General features: G+C 40.0%; 1 protein-coding gene, 2 long non-coding RNA genes and 1 pseudogene across 3 annotated transcripts in view; 2 read left to right on the top strand and 2 right to left on the bottom strand.

The window, feature by feature from the left end:
• Positions 1-11472, top strand: part of LOC135338445 (uncharacterized) — a 127177-nt gene extending 115705 nt beyond the window's left edge. The window contains exons 8-12 of the mRNA XM_064534568.1: positions 324-419; positions 7527-9742; positions 9877-9958; positions 10187-10246; positions 10889-11472. Of these exons, the coding sequence (XP_064390638.1) occupies positions 324-419; positions 7527-9742; positions 9877-9958; positions 10187-10246; positions 10889-11247 (2813 nt within the window). The 3' untranslated portion in view covers positions 11248-11472. The remainder of the gene's footprint in view (positions 1-323; positions 420-7526; positions 9743-9876; positions 9959-10186; positions 10247-10888) is intronic.
• Positions 1688-2811, bottom strand: LOC135338661 (uncharacterized). The gene is made up of 2 exons (XR_010395708.1): positions 2007-2811; positions 1688-1869 (listed from the first exon to the last, which is right to left on the bottom strand). It is a non-coding gene; the product is annotated as an uncharacterized LOC135338661 (long non-coding RNA).
• A 3231-nt stretch (positions 11473-14703) lies between the features above and the next one.
• On the top strand, positions 14704-20831 carry LOC135338986 (pre-mRNA-splicing factor RBM22-like; annotated as a pseudogene).
• Positions 20832-21083: 252 nt separating this feature from the next.
• LOC135338549 (uncharacterized) lies at positions 21084-22040 on the bottom strand. The gene is made up of 3 exons (XR_010395554.1): positions 21848-22040; positions 21454-21503; positions 21084-21404 (listed from the first exon to the last, which is right to left on the bottom strand). It is a non-coding gene; the product is annotated as an uncharacterized LOC135338549 (long non-coding RNA).
• Positions 22041-24724: the final 2684 nt, after the last annotated feature.

Genomic DNA, 24724 nt, shown 5'->3' with positions numbered 1-24724 from the left:
AAGTGCGAATATGAATAATAGGTGAACAAATTTGAATATTTGGCACAGGCCTAACTGAAACCAACTTAAAAATTATTCAAATCACAATAAGTATTTGAAACCGGGTGACAACCCAACTTCCCCCAATTAAGAAATTTATAAAAGGTTGCTGCTGTATATAATTATAATAATACTGTGTATCATATTAATTTTATTTATGATGAAATGAAACAATATCGATGCATGCATGGTTTCCATTATTATTATTATAGTAAAGTCTCACCCACTAATTAATCAGTGGGGTGGTCCTTTTTGTCACATTGTTTGATTCACCACTATTATAGTCGGTGACGGACTAACTCCACTGGGACTAGCAGTCGAAGAGGGGAAGCTGAACACTATGAAGTACCTGATCTCAGAGTGCAATGTGGCTGTCAATGGTAAGTTAGTAGATGTTAGCTAATAATGTTGTGGAATTTATGTTGTTGAAGTGAAGATTGTTGAATTGAATTGTGAGAACTTAATAGTTTAGAAGTGGGATCTTTTACAATATCAATGTGCTGAAGTATACAGGCTATGATAATCTTGTATGTATACAGAATAAAGTAAATTCTTCTTCTGTTTGCGTCAGTGGCAGATCCTTTAGGGGCTTGAGCACCAGTTTGATGACGAGCCTATAAAGGATAGAATTTATAGAGCTAGCTATAGCTATCATTGCATGCATGCACTGGATAGCATAATTATAGCTCAGCTAATTAATACTGTGCATGAACAATTATTGATGAGTCATGCAGGAAACATTATCGTGATTTGCTGCAGAATAGCAAAAAACAGATAGCCTCTTTTTAGCAAAGTATTTTGGTGACTTTTTAGTATGCAGATGAAAGTTAGTTATAATGCTATACAACTATAATAATATAATGATACAAAGAAGACAGTGTGTCAGCTTTCATGCTAAAAGGAGTCTGCTTTCCCTGGCCCTGCTACGAAGTGTATATCATAGCGGGTAATTTTCTTTGGTGCAAATTTTCGTATGAACGTACTGCCCAATTAAATGTCACTACACCTCAGAAGAATGTATTGCGTTAATAGTTTTAATTTTTATGATGCTCTATACAATACGAAATAATTATACCACCATGCATACGAAAAAATGGTATATAATTATAGTTATATGCAATTGCAAGTCATAGCTCCAAAATGAGCTATAGGATAAAAATATTATTTAAGCTTTAAAATTTAAATAATAACGGCAGCGGTAGTGATAATTGTTTGCACGTTGTAGGTACCAGCACATGCACATTGAGCGGCTCTTTCACATGGTAATATTAATATCCTGCCGCAGTATACTGTCGAAGTAGCCTACACAGGCTCTTCTTTTCTGTTCTTTATCAATCTATATTACTAGAATATTTTGCTGGTGAAAAACCTTGGAGGAATGAAAGCACCGAGGGTGCTGATGCCTCGGTGGAAGTGCCAAAGCTGCATAACATTCCTACTAATAGCGCTTTTACACACATTAACCCTTTCCCGGCTTTAATTAAAACAAAATAATACAGAATAAATACATGTTTTTCTTTAAAAATCCATATCTTATGAACCGTACATTGAAATCACTCGTAACTATTTCCTACAGGTAGCCCAGACCCTGGGGGTACCATGACATCATCATCGTTACCTAGCAACTGACCACCCCCAACTAATTAGCGATTGTTTACAAACATTCACAATTATGTACACAAACAATATTATACGAAGGCACAAAGTGACTATAGACACTAAGTAAGTGTTCTCAATGTTCTCACGGTGACATAGTTCGATCAGGATCTGCCGAAACTTCTCTGCGAGGTCGTATCAGCAGACGCCCTTTTCCCGGGAAACGTTCTTCACCTACACACACGTTTACAAGTTCAATGGTGGCTCATGATATCCACTGCTGTACTAACTAGCCTAAGCAAACCTAATACTGAAGCTATCCTGAAGCTATCAGAATACAGTAGGTTGTACAAATGCTACTCTAGACTTACCAGATCCAGAAACTTGGTCTAGCTCCTTCAGGCTCCTCAGGCTCTTTATTTTTTAGCTTGAGGTAGCTTCCTACCTAGCTACGATCCCAGTCACTGTCCTCTCACTCTACAAGGCCATAAGCATCGATATTCTCACTGTCTAGCGCTCTAGAGCCCCACTGAGGTTGTACTACAAAGATCTTGAAGTCATCATCAAACGGTCACTTTTCTTTCGACAGTACTGCACAAAGGGTACCTCGAAGCAAGATGTTGAAAATACCATGTGAAAGAGCAGCTCAATGCGCATGTGCTGGTACCTACAGCGTGCGCATAGCTCCAACACAGCCTGCACAGCAAATTTTTGAAAAATCTCGGTCCGCTGGACGACATATGTCGTCCAAAGCCGGGAAAGGGTTAATTATTGATGAACAATCTTGCATTGAATTTGCTGCATGCAGGCAGAATCCAAGATCACAGAGAAACTCAAAGAGTGGGTAATGATCGGCCATGATTGTTGTTAAAACGATCGATGCCAAAAGTTCAAGCCAAGGTTAATAGTTGCATCTGTATAGAGCCTTGCAGCTCTGTTCTCACTGTTGCAGCTACCAATAGCTAGCGTTCTAGTGCAGAGCTAACTACTAAATAGAGTAGCAACACTCCATGGACAAGTTTCCCTACGCACTCTTCTGAAAAGACTGCAATGTCATTCCAAGTAAGCAAAACTAGGCATAACTCGAGGACGAAGCATTATTTTGCAAATCCAAGTAAACATGACTAGAAGCCTATATAGAAACTCTTACTTGCACTTGATTCATCCTTGAGCAGCTGTAGCAGTCTACACACACACACACACAAACACACTACCGTATACCTCACTTGCGCATGCGCACCGAGGCACAATGAGCCCAAGCAGCAGAAAATTTCACCCTTTGCGATCTAACTATTGCGTTCTGGTAAGGATCATGTGTATTTACTAGTGATAATTTTAGATTTTGCAATTTTATTATTGCGAATTGATCAACCCTCGCAAAGTTCACATAATATGTGAACTTTGCGAGGGTTGATTATAATTATCTTTGATGCTCGCAAAACATTCTATACTTAGTCTATAGCTGTAATTGTTCAATAAAATACGGGAGGAATGGAGGAATATAGAGGTATAGAGTTAGCAAAAAGGAGAGCCGTGATGTATAATTATATCAGGAAGTCGTGTGAGGGTAGAAGGACGGTAGAAGGGTGAAAATGAGTGTGGGTATGCAGTGTGGTATATGCAGTGCTAGAGATGTTCTACCAGTCTAGATTGTGTGTTTAGATTCTATCCATTGAATATCTAATATATTTTTCTTGTGTCTTAGATCTAAACTAATAGCTTAGTCATCATCACCAGAGCTGGCCACGCTGGTTCCATAACTTTGCATGCAGTAGCTTGTTGGCAGTGTCTCAGTATACAAGTCTTATAATTATTATTAACTGTGAATGCGTGGGAGAATACCTTACGTCCCGATTGTGGGCTACATATCTCCTACGCTCATAAATATCCTTGTGGATCACGCCATTTCCTAAACCAGGCCCTTACTTTTTCTTAACTGTACCCTAATTTCCATGCTGCCTTATTTTGCTATTCTTTTTTATTTATGGATGAACAACAGCAAGAAAAAAAGGCCTGGGAACGAGGCTAAGATTAATGACCGTTTGATAATGGCTCCAATATCTTCGTAGTATAACCTCAGGGAGGTTCTATAGGGCAGCTATGCTTATAATTATTGAGTGAGAGGACAGTGACTGCATGGGATCATAGGAATCTACTTTTCAGAGATCAAGCTATAAATAAAGAGCATGTATGGAGAGCCAGAGGAAGAAGCTCCTGAGCATATATAATTATAGATCAAGTCTCCTGGACCTTGTAATAATCATAGAACATCTTAATTATGTGGATCACATAGCTATATATAGGTATAGGAATCTATACTTTTCAGAATCAAGCTATAACATGGAGAGCCAGAGGAAAAAGCTTATAGACCAAGTCCTGGACTGATAATTATGCTAGCCTCCTTCACTGCAGCCACTTCCCTGATGTGAAGTGCGGCCTGGAATCGAGACTTAGCATGATACATGCATGCACTGGTTTTATCACGCTATTTCAATCAATCACGTGATATCTGTTTTTTCATGACATTTCCTGTTTTTTTATCTTATTGAACACAAGCCACATGATAATTTTACCCGGTCAATAATTTTGTAACCGAACGTTGGAATCTTTGGTCGATCTTCTATAACATTAGTGGGTTCTGAGTTCTCTCTCAAACTGTTCAGCTGTTAGTGTTCCATCGATGCTCTCTATAGTGTCAAGATAGCTGGGGTCTGGGTTACTATAGTTACAAGTGATTTCATAAGATATGGATTTTTTAAGAAAAATGTGTAAAAAAATGTATTTTGAGCTGGGAAATGTTAACTGTCATGTTGAAAGGTCTGCTCCCCCTGGCCCTATTTGTGGCTCTCTGATTGTTGTGCTCTGATTCTCTCCATGGCTCGTGTGTTCTGCATGGCTCTCTGACTGGCTACAAAGTTTAATTATGCTGTGAGACAGAGCTCCTTCCTATAAACAGCTCACAGAAGCAACAGCTACAACAAAACTGATTTAGAACCTTGGATCTGCTTTATTCAATTCATGTGAATGTGTTTCAGACATCTCCCAATATACAGTATCGAAAAGGAACAATTATTTTATCTCTATTGTTATTGCATCCAGCTTATAGAGAGTAGATTACCACATTTGTGTGAGTGGCTGTACTTAAATGTTGATATCTTTTGATTGGAACCTTTCTAAGAAATGGTGCTGATACTATTGTGTAGGTGAATGAATAAGCTACAACATATCCCAAAAACTTTCCATGAAAACATGAGGTGGTGGGTTTGGGGATTAACCCTTTCCCTGCTTTAATTAAAAGTGAATATTCGCTTATTTTGTTTAAAAAATTTATAACTCATGAACCGTATATTAAAAACACTTGTAACAAAGTTCCACAGGTAGAACCGGACCTGTCGCATCCATGGGATCATCATTGTTGCCTAGCAACCAACCACCACCCCACAAATAACAATTGTTAACAAAAATTCACAATTATGTACACAAACAATATTGTATGATGTTACGAAGTGACTGAACAAATGATATAAGTGTTCAGAATGTTCTCACGGTGACATGGCTCACTCAGGGCTCAATCAGGATCTGCAGAAACTTGTATTTGAGGTTCTATCGGCAGACGCCCTTTTCCCGGGAAATATTTTCTTCACCTACACACAGGTTTACAAGTTTAATGGTGGCTCATGATGTCCACTGTTGTACTAACTAGCCTAAACAAACCTATAGTGAAGCTATCAAGACTACAAATGCTACTCTATAGTGACTTACCAGGTTCAGGAAGATGGTCCACCTCAAGTGCGTCTTCCTCAGGATTCTCAGGCTCTTTCTTTTTAGCTTGACCTCTGAAAGGAAGCTTCCTACCTAGCTATGATCCCAGTCACTGTCCTCTCACTCTACAAGGCCATAGGCATCGATATTCTCACTCTCTAGCTTCCCTAGAACCTCCCTGAGGTTGTACTACGAAGATGTTGTAGCAATTATAAAACGGTCACTTTTCTTTCGACAATTCTGATCGAACCGTACCTCCAAGCAAAATATTAAAAATACCATGTGGAAGAGCAGCTCAATGCGCATGTGCTGGTATCTGCAGTGTGTGCATAGCTCCAACACAGTGTGCACAATGATTTTTTTAAATTTATCAGTAGCCATGCCGACTATAGTCGGCTAAAGCGGGGAAAGGGTTAATAAGAACAACAGCAAATTGTTATAGTCGGTAATCGGTAAACACTAACCTTAAACAGCTAAGGTCTCGGACTTCATAAGATAGTTGCATGTTGAATGGTTTAGGTATCCTGGCTATTCTTCATGGGTCTTATATATGTTCACAGTGTATATAATTCATGATTAAATTTTACTGATTTTTAGGTATACTTTTGGTTAGAGTAATAACTTCTGAAAAATTAATAGCTTATAGCTTTCAATGCATCTATTGTTGTATTATGTGGCTTACCAGGACCTCAAGAAAGAAGAAAATTGATTCTTCCAGGATCTGTAGTTCAGTGTATATAATATCTAAGACTAAGAAGAAAAGACCTGTGTACATGCATAATTATTGTTATCTATATTGTTATATGGTAGTGTTTTGTGGCTTACCAGGCCCTCAAGACAAAGATGATTCTGCCAGGAGGATCGGGATCTGGATCTTGGATATTATTTTCTCACACATGGGGGATGAGCGCGCATGCGCATTACATCCACAGGAATAATTAAAGGGTGTGTCCAAAGATATCAATTTCACAAAATAATGGCTACTGCTAGCTAGCTGTTTTAACATAATTATATTATCTGAGTATTGTAGCTAACAAAAAGCTAGCGCTTTAGTGCAAGGCTAACTCATATGTTGAATAGAAAGTTTGTGCGGACAGATGATGCTATGAAAGATTCTGAAGAGACTGCAACAGCCTTTAATGTGAGTCAAACTAGCCATAACTCGAGAAAGAAGCTTTAGTTTGCTAATCCACGAATCAAAATCCAAGAGAACGTGGCTAGAAGCCTATAGAAGCTGTTAGTTTTCGTTACATTGCAACCGTTGAGCAGTTATAGCTGGAATACACACACAGACAGACAGACACACACACAGTCAGCTTTACCGTATCCCTCGTGCGGCTACGCCTCGAGGCATAATTAATGGGCTACGTTTTGATACCAAGAACATCCTCTATGCTTATTCCATTGCTGTAATAACACTGAAAAACTACAAATTTTACTATTTTCTACTGTTTTGATGACATCAGCAGCTGCTAACCACAAACCAATCACGCTTCAACCACATAAGTGGGCTACAATAACTGTACGTCCACTCTTAATTAAGTTTGTGGTTGATTATAGCGTCATTCTAATTTTTTGGGATATGTTGTATAATTATATAGCTTATTCATTCACCTGTATCAGCACCATTTCTAATCAAAAGATATCAACATTTAAGTATACAGCCACTCACACAAATGTGGTAATCTACTCTCTAAGCTGGATGCACTGTACATGTATATAATTATTGAATTTCATGACATTATAACTTGTCAATGTGTGATTTCTATGGTTAACGTTACTGTAATTAAATCTTAAAACATGGGCGTAGGCGTATTGTAACACGACGCTTGGCTTTACGCATTCGTTATTGCCTTTGTGGTCACGGCTCAGTGAGTTCTGTCATTATTTTGTAGTACTCGCTATGTACGTCGTAGAGATGACGCAAGGCAATAATAAGTAAATCACAATACAATTAACTATAATCATGCATTACACAACACGTGAATGATATAATTATGATGAGATATCTTCGAACAACCAAAACTTGTATGAACGAATCATGATCAGGTTAATATTATTATAGAGCACTGCATATACATGCACTTTCAGCTAAGTGCTCAATGATTATTGACACATATCCATTGCAGATGTTCTTCTACTTGCCTGCCGGTATGGGGTTACCAAAATCGTGGAATATCTTTTGAATGACGTTGTTGGCTGTGATCCCAATATCAAAGATGACGATGGACACACACCACTCTTTCTTGCAGGGAACAAGGACGTTATTCTACTCTTGCTGCAACACGGAGCTACTGCTGAAAATGCATATTCCCAGCATCGCAAAGCTCTTGGTAAAGTGTTTTCAAAGGATCCTCTGAAAAATCCAGTGAAGATACTTGTTATCGGTCACGGTGGAGAAGGAAAGAGCACTCTCATTGAAGCAATGGAACACGAGCCAACTGCACTCACATCTCTAGTCAACATCTTCGTCTCTCCTAAAGAAGTCGATGGAGTCAGTCAGAAAACAGCCGGAATCATCCCTCGATTATTCAAGAGCCGTGTCTTTGGAGATGTGTTGGTCTATGACTTTGCTGGTCAAGAGGTCTACTACAGCAGTCACGCTGCCATTATCAAGTCAGCAGTTGATGCATGTCGGCCCATTATTGTCCTAGTCCTAGGGCTCCATAAAGATAACACCTTCACCACTCACTCTGCCTCCTATTGGTTGGGCATCATTGCCAACCAGTGTGCCAATATGGAGGGCAAAGCTCCACTCATTGTGGTAGGTAGCTATGCTGATTGCTTAACCGATAAACGGAAGATTGCCAAGAAAGAAGAGATTGTTTTGCAAGCTGTTTCGAGATATCCGACCCTGGATCTGCTGAAGTTCATTCCCATGGATAATCGCTACTCCAACTCTAGTGGCATGAAGATATTGCGAGCCACTGTCGGCCCTGCTTGCGCCAGCATTCGATCAACGTTGGCTGTTTCTTTAAATGCACACATGTTTCTGATTTACCTTGTTGGCAAGGATGAGATTGCGTTGTCACTGGAGCAAGTTCAGCAACAAATAAAAGAAGAATCCAGTCAAGCTCTCTCCAAGAAGCACAAAGAAGTTGTACCATTCATACCGACAACCATCCCTCGTCTTGTTGAAATCTGTGTTCAGCTCAATGACAAAGGTCACATCCTCTTCCTACACAAAACCAGCTCACCAGAGAAGAGCTTCATTGTCGTTAAGAAAGAAGAGCTCCTGGGTAAAGTCAATGGCACCATATTTGCTCCAGAAGATTTTGATCAGCACTGTCAACTCTCCACAAGCACTAGTACTGGTGTTGTTCCTTGCTCCAAGCTGGCTGCTCAATTCCCTAACTTGGATACTGACATGCTCATTGGATTTTTGATTAATCTCGAGTTTGCTGTGCCCATTGAAGACGCGGAAGTCCTCCGTCTTATTAATCAGCATCGAACAGACGCTGGTGAGTCCGTATCACCTGACGAGAAATATCTCTTCTGTCCCGCCCTCATCCGGTTAGAAGTTGACACAAAAGTGTTCATGCATCGCGATGACCTTGCTTATCATTTTGGTTGGGTTATGTCCTGCTCACACAAAGACCAGTTTCTGGACGCTCGATTTCTTCACGTTCTCCTGCTTCGAATATCTCTCTCCCTTGGGCTTGCTCCAATCATAGATTCTGACGTCCCTTTTCTACAACGCAAATGCTCGATCTGGAAGACTGGTGTTTGCTGGGGCACTGTTGAAGGTATCGAAGTGTTGGTTGAGGTCATTGACAAGAAGAAAGTGGTTGTTTTGATTCAAGCTCACCATCTCTCACTGGATGTATTCCAGCTGCGCTCTATTGTGATGAAGAAAGTTGTTGACACCTCCACTGAGATATGCTCTACTGTAGTCATTGAGGAGGCCCTCCTTCCTCCTCACAGTGTGACCTACCCTCTGGAAGATACACATGTCTTTGATCTCAAGTCTCTCGCTGAAAGCGTAATCAACCAAAAGATGTGTGTCGTATCTACTAACAATGTACACACCACCCCATTGAGTAGTCTGCTCCAAGCTGAAGTGTACGCTGATCTCGGTGAGAATATTCTACAGCTCCTGTTCAATCCAGCACACAAGGAACTGTCTGATCGATTCATCTCGGCCCTTGCAACTTGTTGGAACAAGAATCCTCGACTGGCTGATATCGTACGCACAGCTATTACTGAGAATGCCAGTGCTGCATTTCAGGAGTGCAATAATCTCGATGGTGTTCTAAAAGTCTGGAAAAGCACCGGAGATTCCAGTGGTGAAGCACTGAGAAGAATTCTGGATCCACTTAGTGTGTTTGCTGGACGAAACCCTCTCGTGAGTTGAAATGATTGCTTGGCTACGTTGATGTGTGCGTCTATCTTTTCTTGCTGCAGAGGTATTGAATATTATTACACGCCTGCTGTATAGTGTTTCGATTTGCTAATTATTATTTGTGTCTCTCTATATAGGAACTGGCTGGTGTTGCTGCTAAGGAGATTAGTGATGATCTACTACCAGCCCTCATACCAACACCATACTATCCAAGCACAGGTACTGCTGAATGTATGTTGGAACAATTTTACTTAATTGGTGTATTAATTATATAGGATGTTTAACCTAAAGTCTACATTGAGTAATTAAACACCTCCTAATAGCTAGTATACGTCCATGTACTTGGTTTGTGGAGTGACGCTAATTAAAGTGCTTGTAATTATCCTTGCACAGTATTAAAACTGTGTTCACTATGAAAATGTACACTCTCTATAATTATACGCCCAGCCTCTCTCCTTGTGGTGGCTGGAGCAGCTCCAACCATTGAGGACTGGTCACACACTGAAGGTACTGCTCATAATTACAGCTGAATCAGATCATGACAATAATCACACAAGTGCTGTACTAATTAATGTGTATTACTTGTGCATGCATGTACCGCATTTACTTGCCGGGCGTTTATTTCAGATCGAAGTCTTTAGAGGGGGCGTTTGAACGAGGAGGGCGTTTATTGTTATGTCTCCTCCAAAACTGTTGCACAGCAGCAGTTATTGTGCTCTTCTTGGGCTGCTGTCTCAGCTTAAATCTATTTCTCAGCTTAAATTTAAGTCATAGGAGTGCCCTCTGTGTCGGTATCTCTCTCTCTACCATCAATGCATTATAAAAAAGTATAATTATTTATTCTATGCTGCCACGCTTGCAACTGGTTCCACGTGCTATTTTAGCTCCACCCACAGTGCCACGCCCCATGCATGGGCGATTATATAAGATGGGCGTTTATTGACAAAGACAGAGCTTTTACGCTGGGCGTTTAATCAAGTAAATACGGTATATATGTATGTATTAATTACTCGTCATAGCTAGGTTATAGGTAGCATTGTTTGTACTGTCAGTGCATGCATGTCATTGAGTTGCTAATTTTTAATACTTCGAGTTTATGTATGCATTGTTAGCGTTATAATTTGACCTTTGTTTATATAATTTTATCAGGTGAATCAGTGGTGAGTGGTCTAACACTGGCTGCTCTAAAGAGAAGGATTGGAGTCAGTGACACACAGCTGGACACTGAGGTCATAGAACACGATCTGTACAACTTGGCTGCCTGTTTTGATAATGTAGACACTTACCTTCTCAAGCTGGAACTGCTTTCTGGCCAACAAACTGACATCAAAGACCTTGCTTTCCGACAGTCTACTCAAATAGCCATGGCTGAAGCTTTGAAGCTGTGGCGTGCCCCCAACCCTCTTGTTGCCACGTTCCGAGCTCTGTTGATCATCTTACTGGATCTCAAGAGAGGAGACGTGGCTGTTAGGGTGTGTCAGTACATTGTCGACAGAGTTCCACAATAATTATGGACACTCAACACTTTCCTAGTATATAGTCTCTGCTGTGTGTTTAGTACCACACTCACACAATATCCTTTAATCCTGTTCACATGCACCTTCTAGTTTTTGTACTCATGCACTAAGTCTTATATTTACAGATTATTATGCACACAGTTTTATAGTTAATAATTAACATCACTATGATTGTAATTTCAATTTTTAGTAATAAAAAGTGATTTCTTGGCCAAATGAATACAAAAAGCTATAGCTGAATCGATCCATTCATGATCATGATGAGCTTACAAAAAATAAGATCATGATACTAGAGTCTCTACAATTATTGATTGAATTAGATTATACCTGGATGTTGAGTAGTAAGAAAAGGCACCTCGAAACATTACAAGCTATGGAACAAGTAAACACTTGATGGCTTAACAAAACAATGTGCAGTTACCGTGACTCCATCAACTATTCAAGAAAAGAGGGATGTGTTGCAAAAACTATAAAAATGCCACAAAAACTTAGACATAAATTATACCATGCAAAAGCATAATTATAATTATTATTATGATCACAAAATTAATAATAATTATGCTTGTATATACAGTATGTATGCATGCAAATTATTATGCATACTCAAATATCATAATACTGAATTATGAGTGTACTGGTGATGGTGGCTTATAGATGTACATCATTCCTCGTTCTTCAGGAGCCACAAAGGCTGCTGATATTAATTAAGGTGCATGCAGGGAGTCCTTTTTATTTATGGGCGTCCTATACACTCTACTGCATGAATAGCCACATTGTCTACTGCTACTAGCTATTTACTGGAGTATTACCAAATTTTGGAGCCTTATAGGATTCGCCAAACGATCGCTTTCCCTCAGGGATCGACTAAGTTCACCGAAGTTGATGAGGATCCTCACGTGGTGGGTGGGTGGGCTCCACCTTGATTCTTGGTTACTCTTAGCCTCGATCCCAGCCCCTCTCACTAGAGGGCCTGGTAACTACCGTTTGTGCGTGGGTGGATTCAATAGTAAATTTGTTAGTACAGCGGTTTTCAGAGTTCTTGCATCTCCAATGTCTAGAGCGGAAGTCACTTGTCACGTGATATTCCTACAAATGTTGCTGAGTCAGACAAGTTTTTTTACATTTGAGTTTTTAATTAGCCTCGACTCCAGCCCCTTGAATAGTGCCTTTCTCAGCGGCCTGGAATCGAGGCTAGTTTTTAATAGACAAAATTACTCCTTGTTACTAAATGTACTAGTTATTCAGAGAAGTCTGAAATAAGAGTGTAGCTTCCCAGTATTATAAGGAACTGGTTGAAGTGGCTTGCCCCGGCCTGCCTACTCATTTTGTGTTGCTGCAAGCTGATGAGTCATACAGACAGTAGAATCTCTCTTAGCTCTAGACATCCAGTCTTGTGTTACTAATAGTAATAGTAGCTCACAAAACTATTTGAACTGCTTACAATCTCAAGGATAGCTTCAGCGGTGATGCAAAAGGCTTGCAAAGGCTATTTCCAAAGGTTGATTTTCTCCTAAATCATGTATTGGAAAAAAATCGGTTTGGAATGAGGTAGAAATTCAATCTTGTACGTAATGGTTCACGTGACAAGTACTTCCGCTCTAGACATTGCAAATGCAAGAACTCTGAAAACCCCTGTAAAAGTCTTTGTAGTTTATCAATTAACCTTTTGTACTATGGTCACCCACGTGGTTGATTAAACTACTATTAGTGTCAAGAAAGAGAAATCGCCATCACAACTCTAGGCTCATACAAGGAGCACTGATCTTACTGAGATGGCATATCAAACAAGCGTCTGCAGCTGGAAGCAAGTAGACTTGCCAGAGTCGGTAGGTACTGACAGAAAAACGCCCACTACTCTACCACAGTACAAAGGAAGACAAAACCTGACTTTCCAACACTGGAGAGAGCTTGAGCAAGAGCAGAGCAGAACAGAAGTAGAAGCCATCACAACAAAACTAGTCACTAGTCTAGGTCATAAATGTTGTAAGTAGCTGTGTTATTTCATTAAAACTGCTGTGATTTGTGCAATGACATCATTGTAAAATATACAATATACTGACTAATTTACTAAGATATCTCGATCCCCAAGAGGGTAGAGATGTCAGACCGGAAGTAGTGCGTGGGCGTATTTTCGTACAGTAATTCAATGGTAAAAAACGGGACCAGAAAGTGAGTGAACAAGAAGGGCTTTCCGCAAGCCCTGGATGAGTCTAGCAAACAACAGCTGTTCCCAGGGGTAAAAAATAGTGTAGAATTTGATTTTTATAACAGTTTTTTTATTATTTTAGCATTTGATGCTTGTTTTGTGTGTGATTTTTTCTCAAAGGTGATCATCATTTTGGCAACCAAACATGAAAATGAACAAAAACACAAGTGAGCATGTCTTTCATCTCTAACTCTCTCCAGATTATGCAAAAAGTTGCTACAATAAGCTTTTATTTCTTGCGGAATCACATATTGCATGGATAGATGGGTGGAGCTGAGAATAGAAATGCAGTAAAATCAAGCCAAGTGTACCAATAGCTGTATTTATTTCTTAGAAGTTCTTAGAAGTTACTGAAAGTAATTATTGAAGCAATCTGAAAGCCTCTGTTGAAAAGAAACAAGAAAGATTGGAGAGAATTCCAGGGACAACAATGTAATCTACCAAAACTATTAAATTGCAAGAACTGATTCAATTTGCACACAAAAAAGACAAGAGTAATCTACTGTATTAATTAGAAGCTGTCAACAGAGTTGTATTATAGATTTATAGTTGTATGGCCTTAAATCTACATCACACTAAAAACGAATTATTTAGACCAAATGAAATTGACAGAAAAATTGCTTATAAAGATCAAGAAACAGATACAAGCATAAGGTGGACATTGATGAGAGTTCTGAAACATGATACAATAATTATACTGTACGAAAGAAAAGATAGCATAGTTACTTTAAATCCAAAAGAACTCTCTGAAGCAGGAGACATACTATTATAGGGACATCATAAAGATATACATTACAGAAACATTATAAACTTCATAATAGATATCAAATGGTTACAATGTTAACTCCTGAGTCCTGAGTGTCCATTTCATACTTTTTTAAAAGAGAATAGACCAAGCGGTTCAGCAGATATGCTAACTTTAAGATCATTTCCAGTATTAACAACAAATTTCATAAGTCCCGCCCAAGTACATTAAAATGCGGTAAATTTTTGTACGAATTTTTCCCTGACTATAGTGTTCTTCAAAACTCTGTATCTCTGCATTCGCTTGACCAAATCCAGTGCAGTAAAGTTTTTCTGGTTTGCCTAGAGTGTTCAAAAGAGATAGTAATACATAGGAGTTAGAAATAGCAAAAATGAAAATCCGTCTGACATCGCTACTTGGGGCAATTGACACATGCGCAGACAGTGTATACCAGGCCGTCTTTCTCAATTGAGAGCGGCCTGGAATCGAGGCTAGTTTACTCTGTTCACGATCACAGTGCAGTGCAGTATTATTTATCATAGGCACAAAATGCAGGGAATGACATCAGTAACAAAGTAGGACTAAGCTTGATTCTTGGTTAAGTTGAATGGCTGAATCTACAGTTGATGTTGCTGTCTCAGGAGCACTGTCCATTGAGGTAAGCAAGAGGTTTAAATACATTGTAGAAGGGGCAAAGTGACATTCCAAAATATTTGAGCTCTATAGTATTATATGTAGTATCCCTTTGGTGGGAAATATCTTATTTAGTACTGGGTCTGAATATTTTTCTTGTGGATAGAGTCGCTCGTTTCGTCAATAGCAAATCCAATGAATGGTAACATTGGCTGTCTGGTAGTTTCCATTTTCTTGCAGTGAACCTTAAGGGTAGCAAAACACAGCTGGAAAGCAGAAGCATGGCGACATTATAGTATATACACATGACATTATCTCTCCCACTTTTCACCACAATCTTGGCCATCTCATTATAAATACCCCAGCTGAAATTCTGTTCACATGTCCAGGTATACTCTTCAGGCGACTGCATGCATGGAGAGTGTACAGCAATTAATCCCGTATCACATCCAGTACAGTAATTGCACGTTGTCATTTTACCTGTCAAATAATTGCACGCTGTTAATGACAATGTATTGTTTTCGAATAACGTCAAAACTTAATTATACTCGATTAGTATGGTTACTCGTGCAATAAGGCATTCATAACAAGCACTGGCAAGGGTAATAGTACTCGGCTACATCTCGTGCAATTAGTAGCCCTGCCATTGCTTGTTATACTTGTGCTATTAGTTCCATATTGTACTCTTAGCCATACTATTAATTATACTACCGTATAAATAATGTTCGGACAGCAAAAAATATTTATTTTGAAAATTGTCCGGGTATATAATTGGAACAGATCTAATAGAGAGCACTTGAAGTGTCCGATAAATTAGAAGATATACAGTATATAATAGGCACATTTTTGGGGTGAGATTTATGCTGGTTTATGCACTTTTATAACAATTATGACAGATCAGTCCAGTCAGTAGTATAAACATAATTATGTGGGCCTGATGGGAGTACTGGGTACGTAGTTTTCATGTTTTTTTGTACCTTGTAGCCGAGCATGTTTGCACTCTTTCTTTAATGTTGACCATACATTTAATTGGCGTTGTGTGCATGTCTGTCAACAGAAAAGCAGTATCATATAAGTTGACCACATTTTTATTTTCCCAGAAATCTTCGCCTGACTGCTACAAGTAGGGACCTGCAGAGTGAAAGACTCTTATTACTGTACATTACTGCTCTGTTTATTTATTGTCTCAGAGTTTATTGTATTATTACCTGTTTTTCACTTTTGGCATTATTCATTGCGTACAACCGTTCTACCAAATGTTGATACTGTGCATGCATGCTTGTATGTAGACTCGCAAGCCGTCACTGTTGCAGGACGGCTTGCGAGTCTAGCTTGTATGCTTGGTGCTGCTGTCTCACTAATTAGTGATGACATAGTCTTGGACTGATATTATAAGTAACCTTCATAGTATAGGCCAACTCTGCACTCTCCAACTCTGTAGTAATGCATCCATATAGCTATAGCATGCAATAATAATTGCATAGGCTATAACTTGTAAGCATGTGTAGTTGAATCACTGAAGTTTCCTCACATATTAATGTTGTGAGGAGGACAATGGTCGATCAGTATCACGTGATCCTCATCAACTTTCGGTGAACTTAGTCCATCCCCCCTTCAATTCTGCGAGTGTGTGTGGTAAAGATCATCAAAACTCTGGAACACCTTTCTCCATGTTTTGTTAGTAATCTGTATCGACTACCATAACCCTCTCAGGCTTCTCACCCACGTGGACAAGGAATGACTGTCAGCTAGCTCAAAGCTGGGACTCACGCTAAAAGACACTCTTGAGGGTGGAGTATAGCGGGGCAAGAGTGAGGTGGTGTTGGTGTAGCCGCACTGAGAAACACACCATGGAGCAGATACCCAGCTTAGCATTTAAAATTCCATTTGATAGAGCTAAGACTATGACAAGCCGAATTTGAAAGAAGTGATGACAACAACAACTGTTGGTGTGTTATGGGAGGGGCTGGAGGACGAAGGATCGGGCAATGTGGTTGTCGCAAACTCTAGGAGGTTCAAAGGTCGTCCTATGGACTTCAGACAACAGTGGAGAGGTAAACAATTATCTCAGTAGTACATACTGAATCAGGGCTGCATTAAGGAGGGTATTTCTCCCCCCCTGGGATTTAGAAGCTGAGGTGGGTAGCACTTGTCAAACTAATGCCCCCTACCAGGGATAGGTGGGGATTAGACCAATCACATGCTCTAATCTCCCTACCTTTATGAGGTCTAATCCTATAGATATTCCATCTGTGTAAGATTGTACACACACACACACACACACAGGGTATGTGGTTCGCATCAGCGGTGGCAATGACAAGCAGGGCTTCCTCATGAAATAAGGTGTCCTCACTAATGGCCGTGTTAAGCTCCTCCTCAAGAAGGGGCACAGTTGTTACAGACCCAGACGCACTGGAGAGAGGAAACTAAAGTCAGTGAGAGGCTGCATAGTGGACAGCAACCTGAGTGTGCTCAATCTAGTCATCATCAAGAAAGGTGGGTACACAACTCTGCTGATTTAGATGTACTCTGATGAGAATTGATTTTGTTAGGTGTAACTATTGGGCAGGGTTTCATAATTATATACACAGTATACTGCTGTCAAGCACACAATCAAGTTGGGGCGTCACCAACTTGCCCCCGATTGGTAGGTTCTTATTTTCTTTTTCGGGTACTTTTACAAAATTGTAATGAGGTCATTGTTACCCAGAGTGTCCCCTTAGATCTGTGCCCGGCCCTACACTGTGTTCCGATGGTGTGCTGGTGCTAAGATGCGCTACAAGAGAACAGAGGTCTGCCAATCATGTGCCCAACTCAAGAACGACTGTCAAACCTGTCTCCTTGGTGAGCCCTGTAGTGTGACAGTAGTGACGGTAGTGATGGTTGTGACGGTTGTGTGACGGTTGTGTGACAGTAGTGACAGTAGTGACGGTAGTGTGACAGTAGTGACGGTTGTGTGACAGTAGTGACAGTAGTGACGGTTGTGCTAATAATTATACAACCTGTCCCTATATAACTATGTGTTTCCATGGCTACAGACCTCGAGTATGGCCTCCCTGTACAGGCTAGGGACAGTGTTCTCAATGTCACAGACACTCTCTCCAAGAGTGACGTAGGCAGAGAATATTATCTGCAGAATATGGAACAAAAGGTCAGAGTTCATACCAAATCTCTAATTAATCATCTAGGTGCTTATGGATGAAATATTGAAATTTCCTTTAAATAGCTGTAATTACAATTAAATTTGTCCGACCTCCCTTTAAATTGTCAATAATCATTATCGATAGTGAGAATTAATAATACGATATCAGTAGGTGTGACATGTAGAATGACCTCTGACCCCCCATATTGCTGAGAGTGGGCGGGCGAAGCCAGGGGGTGGTGGGGGGAAAGCCCCTAATGATCTGCTGCTCAAGATGTCGCGTACTGGACCATACTACAAACGCAACAGACCTCACATTTGCTCATTCTGGGTCAAGGGAGAGTGCAGTCGTGGAGAGGAGTGTCCCTACAGGTGACCACACTACACATCAATAACAAGCTCCCCTTACATTGAAATGCACATATAAAGGATAGCGTTAAACCAGGTGAAGCAGACCACTAGTGTTGACAAACAATTTATTATTCCACATGACACTGTATGATTGTACAGTGAGCTAGCTAGTAATGTACTCGATAATGCCTGTTCAATATACAAGTTTGCTGTCCTCGGAAAATAATTATTATACGCGTAAATCACGAAAATGGCTAATCTGGGAACAATTGTTACCCGCTATACTAGTTATATAACCAGCATGTGTGACTATGTAACTGCTATTATATACATGCAGGCACGAGATGCCGACAGATCCAAAATTAATGACCCACTGTCCAATCAGAAGATCAAGGATCGTTACCACGGCGTGAATGACCCGGTGGCTGAGAAGCTTCTCTCCAGTGCCCAGGACCTGCCCACTCTGTCACCACCTGACGATAAGACAGTCACCAGTCTCTATATAGGAGGAATTGATGAGTCATTCAACCAATCAAATCTCAGGTATGTAACTATAATTATTAGTGACGTTGTGTAGCAGGTAATGTATACACAGCATTTAGCAGTTCAGTAGCTATCTTTGAGAGTACCGGGTGTCATCTTGGATTAACAGTTTGGGAGGGAAGGTTTGCACAGGACGCAACAATGTTGGCCCCTCCCACATTTGTTGACCACACCCCTATTACATGCTAGTGCATCACAGTAGATCTAGTTACATATTGTACACCAAGTACTAATGTGATGATGTCATTATTATACATGGAAGGGAAGCTGAGCATTGGGGGGGGGGGGTTCACCCCAGCCCCCACCACTAGATGAAACCCTTGCTCAATTTGTGTTCAGATTGTCCAATTTCAAAACTAATTGATAGCTCTCAGAATTACCTCTTAGACACCAGTTCTGTGATTGGTCTACCAATAATTTTAGTGTTTTCGCTAGTTTGTGTATTATTCTATTCCATTGATGCATTTTGAGCGTTCTATCATTATTGTTTGCAGGGACCAGTTTTATGTATTTGGAGAGATCATGTCTATTCACATGGTGACCAAGTCTCGTTATGCCTTTGTCACATTCTCCACTAGAGCAGCCGCAGAGAAAGCTGCTGACTCAACATTTAATAAACTCATTGTTAAAGGTGCGTACAGTGTATCAGTTATTATACACACACACACACACACACACACACACACACACCTCCCCCCCACACACACACACCCACACCCCCACACCTCCTCCCCACACACACACACACACCCACACTCCCACACCTCCTCCCCACACACACACACACACCCACACCCCCACACCTCCTCCCCCCTACACACACACACCTCCCCCCCACACACATACACACACCTCCCCCCCCACACACACACACACACACTTCCCCCCCACACACACACACCCACACACCCACACCTCCTCCCACCCCCACACACACACACACACCTCCTCCCCCCCCCACACACACACACCCACACCCACACACCTCCTCCCCCCCACACACACACTGTTACTGGATTTATTGATTTGGTCTCTCTATACAGGAACTGGCTGGTGTTGCTGCTAAGGAGACTAGTGATGATCTACTACCAGCCCCCAGACCAACACCAAACTGTCCAAGCACAGGTACTGCCATATATACCATAATTATAATTATAGGTGTGTGTGTGTAGATGTACGTATATTATACCGTAGCCATTGAACCGCCCATATCAACCCCCACCATCCTATATACTTTTGCCTGGTGTGTGTAGATTTATGGTTTGTATAGTAATGTATTAAGCCCATGCAGTATGTAGGACTGAAGCTGCGCCCCAAGTACTTTCTACATACATGCATATATATGCATGCATGCATGCTTATGGCATTAAAATTTAAGTTGAAGTAAACTGGTAAAAATCGCGAATTCCCAGAGAGAGGAAGTAAAATAAATTTGTTCGTGGAACTAAATTAGTTTTATTGCACCTGCATTATTGTAGGACCAGCTGCTAATCGATCCACTCTCCAAGATCTAGTGAGCAGATACAGTCTGACTGACAAGCAGCTCAATAGTGAAATAGGGGACTCAGATATTCTCTACGTGGCCGAATATTTCGACGGGTCGAAAATCTATGCGAATGCAATGGGACTAACTCCTGCAGAACAGGCCGATGTGAATGAGTTGTACCATAAAAATGGAACTCAAGTAGCCATGACTGAATGCTTGATTATCTGGAAAAGACACAATCCTTACGCAGCAACTTACAAAGCTGTACTGGAGTTGTTACTGAGACTGAGAAAAGACAAGATAGCTGATGATATCTGTCAGCACTTGACTCAATGTGAGTATAGAATCAATACTATAATTATTATTATAGTTTTAGTGATGTAAATGCTTACCACAAACATGCATTATTGTCTTGTGTTGGGTATATGTCATTATTCTAGATTGTACTGGTGTTGTTATCAAACGATGATTGTCTCTATTCTTATTGTACAGGAGGTGTCACTGTGTGTCGTGTGGAGATGACATTGGTGTACAGGAATGTTAACACTAGCTTGCTCAATAGTATTACTACTCACCTTATTACTCACAATTTAGTTTGTTAGTAGCTTCATTAATTAATAAAATTAATTGTGACAGGCCTAGGAAAACCCCCCTTAACGCGGCACTAATTAAATTAGGCTATAATAATTATGCTATAGGTCAATTTAGTAGAAATGAAAAACATGGGCAAAAAAATTTTTTTTTCACAGGTGCTAACTTCAGCCCTTCCTCTACCTACCTGTAAAAATTTGGCTCTCTACAAAGCTTTAAACAGGTCAAGCGCGGACGTTGAAGAAACTCACCGAACGTTCATTTTTTACAATGAAATTTACTGTCTACGTGAGGGGAAATTCCCAGGGAGCCAGGTATATTATAGCTCCACTTCTTAACAAACATAATTTAGCAACAGAAATTCATTAGAAAGAGCAGCTATCTAGCTAGCTAGCTTTCTTTAGATGTATGTATCCCGTGCCACTTGTCTTCATAAACCCTCCATAACTACCTACAGATAAGTAGTAAGTTAAGATAGACACAATATCAATGTCACTTACATTCTAGCCAATAGACTATTGTTTCTCAGGCCTCCGACACTCGCAACGACCTGGGGGAACCATCCATATAAATGTTATAGGACAATTTCACAGGGTTTCCTGGGCTCTCCAAGATGTGATCACTCATCCCATCAGGCCTGCTAATACTAAGCACAATGGCAGTGATACCAATACTAAATTAAAAGCTTCTTGTAAGGCTAATAATAAGTTAGATCTAGCATATAGACGAATACTAAGTGAAAGGCCACCTATAATAGATCAGACAGGCTTCCTTTAAGCTTTATGAAGAACAGAGACACTTTTTGTAGGCTTCATACAAGTGAGCGATCTATTATAAGACTGATACATGACACAGAAAGTAAGTACAAGCTGATAACAAGACATGAAAGCTTACCATTGGAGCGACGGGAGTCTTTGTCTTTTTATTTCTTAGAAGATCCTTCCTAGATGCCAAGCAATCCAGCTACATAGCTATACTAGCTAGCTAGAGAGTCCTAGAATGCCTAGCCTTCATCTAACTAACTCGTCTTCTCCAGAAAATCTTTTACTAAGCTTTATGAGTATACGGAAGTGCCCGGAAATCAATAATTGAACTTCATTATTCATGACGTTTGAGCGTCATTTACTCAAGAGGGCGTTGCAATACTTTGTAGCGTTCCCTCGAACATATCTCCGGATAGAAAATACCTAGGAGGTCGATCTTGGTATCATTTTGAAGCTTAGAGAACGCTTTATCCGATTCAACAATAAAAATAAACTTGGGTACACCCGCGTTAAGGGGTGTTTTCCTAGGCCCTGTCACAATTATTATGTAATAATTATAATACGTTAAAGTTTTACCATCCAAGAATATAATTTTTTTATTCTGTTTCTATAATTATGCACTATATTTTTGTAGTTCTTTTATTAACTTATTATTGACATTATATTATTGACATTATAATTATACAGTAGACTCTCGTTGATCCGGTTACCCTTGGGACCATGCAGCTTGGCCGGAAGCGAGGTGGCTGTATCTCAGGAAATAGCCGCGGCTTACCTCGATTCTAATGAATTATTTTGCGGTTCTTGTCTCGAGGATAATGAAGGATAATGTTTATTTGCTAAACCACACCCAAAAAACGTCATATCCGGCCGTAATACACGTATAATTATATGATTATATTATACCTTACTCATAATTATTATACCTTACTCAGAGCACTAGTACAGGCCCTGGTAAACGGAATAGCGAGTGGCCGTACTTAGTAATTTGATGTCCTCACTCCTATGCAATTCTGCATGGCGTGCTTTAGCCTCGATCCCAGGCTGAGTTTTTGCTTTTATAACGGTTAGGCGCGCTTGCGCATGCGTCAAATTTTCATTGTGTTGTGTGGTAGACTCGCAAGCCACTACCTTTTCTGATTGGACGGGGACGGGAGAAAAGGGACTGGTGACTCTGGGCTATAGCTTCTGTCTCTACCAGAATTTGGGTAGAGATTATTCATTGATTTTTCCACGTGATCTAAAAATTGCGTGAGGTTAAGTAGAATTGCGTAGCCTGCAAAAGCGATCGCGGGCTTCTTAGCTACAGTTTGAGAATGGATGCTAGTGCTAGAAAAGACAATTAAGGATGATGTAACATTCTTTCAACAAACAACACCTCCGAATAAAGTGTGACAAACGTCAAAAGGCCCTATCACTTGGTATAATCAGATCAAAGTTATGGTACGCAAAAAAGTGATGACCATGCATGCCAGTGCACGCTAGGGTGTCATACAGGGGGAGGATATTCAATTCCCTCCTAAAGTTGCATTCATGCAGGTACTATAGCTATAGTTGTATGACTGAGGGAAGCTAATGAGTCGTCCTCAAGCATCCTCCACGGTGTCACCTTGTATTGTACGCAGTAACTCGTCCATCATCTGCAAATTCTAGTACGCAATGAAGTAGGTCTAACTGCACGTTAAAAACATTTTTTTAGTGACGAGTATCTTTATCACAGAAGCTTCTCTGATTATACCATAATTATGTTGATTGCCACACATCAAAAGCATGCATCCTATACACTAGCTCCACTGAATAGTTCCTTGTCGATCATGACTAACCACTCACTTGTACTCGCTGCGATGCTCATTGTCACATTATCTACTGCCACTAGCTATTTACTGGAGTATCCCACAATTCCCGAACCTTGCGGAAGCTCCTATAGGGATCGCCAAACGATCGCTTTCCCTCACCAGCCATCCACTATTTTTTCTGTGTGGGTGTGTGTATGGTAAGGATCATCAAAACTATGGAACAGCTTTCTTCCTTGTTTTATAATTAATTATTAATAATTTTAATACGTTTATATAAAATTATAATTACGCTTCGATCAAGTCCAGCTCATGCAGTAACGATTGGTCTATAAATACAATATATTTAATCTGCTATAATTTATTTATACCTTTTACAGGAAGCTAGAATTATATTAGCTGTTCCTGGTATAACTGCATGATCACCCCTGCTGAATGGAATTAACCTCATGCACAGACTGTCAGAGCTCACTTCACTTTGCATGGTCCAGTGATAGCTATACATACACGAGCTGATAGCACCAGATATTCTGTGATGGCAGTCCTAATTGGCCACTTTGGTCCACTGCGCATGCACTGTGTAAAAGCTCATAGCCATGGCAGCAGAACCTAATTTCATATACGCACCAGATTCTAAATTGAAGTTGGCCACTTTGGTCCACTGATCCATCAGCAATTATGTATACCAGGTCTAAGATTTGTTGATTCACCTTATAGCTGCTACAATACCATGCATATGCACCCTCAATAGCCTTCACTCCTTTTTAAGACTTATTGTATCCAATATGAATGGAAGTGTTAGAACTAACGGTTCTTAAGAATACTCCAGGTAATAAAGATAGAGAAAGAAAGCAAAGCAAATCTGAGTACCTGAGTTTCTTTAAAGTGGTTTGTCAGATATTATGATACTGTTGAAATTGGTGTATAGGACACTATCAACAAGAAACGATAATCTGTCGTTTAATGCAATTATATATAATTATATACAAGGATAATAATTATTGGCAACTACTAAAGCTATATAGAAATCCTGGTAAGACTGCAATGTTATGCTATATTTTTAGCTCATAAAATTAATGTTCACTCTGGAATAATAAACTGTATAGTAACTGAACTCTAAACTCGTTGAACCTATTATTTTACTTATAAATTATTATTATGTATATTTTATCCTCACGTGATTTTTGTGTTTATGCCATGCTAGCCTCGTTGTT

This window comes from Halichondria panicea, chromosome 7 (assembly GCF_963675165.1).
Source record: "Halichondria panicea chromosome 7, odHalPani1.1, whole genome shotgun sequence".
In the NCBI taxonomy this organism is placed as follows: domain Eukaryota; kingdom Metazoa; phylum Porifera; class Demospongiae; order Suberitida; family Halichondriidae; genus Halichondria; species Halichondria panicea.
The sequence above is the reverse complement of the archived record's forward strand: the minus strand, read 5'-3'. Positions and strand labels throughout refer to the sequence as shown.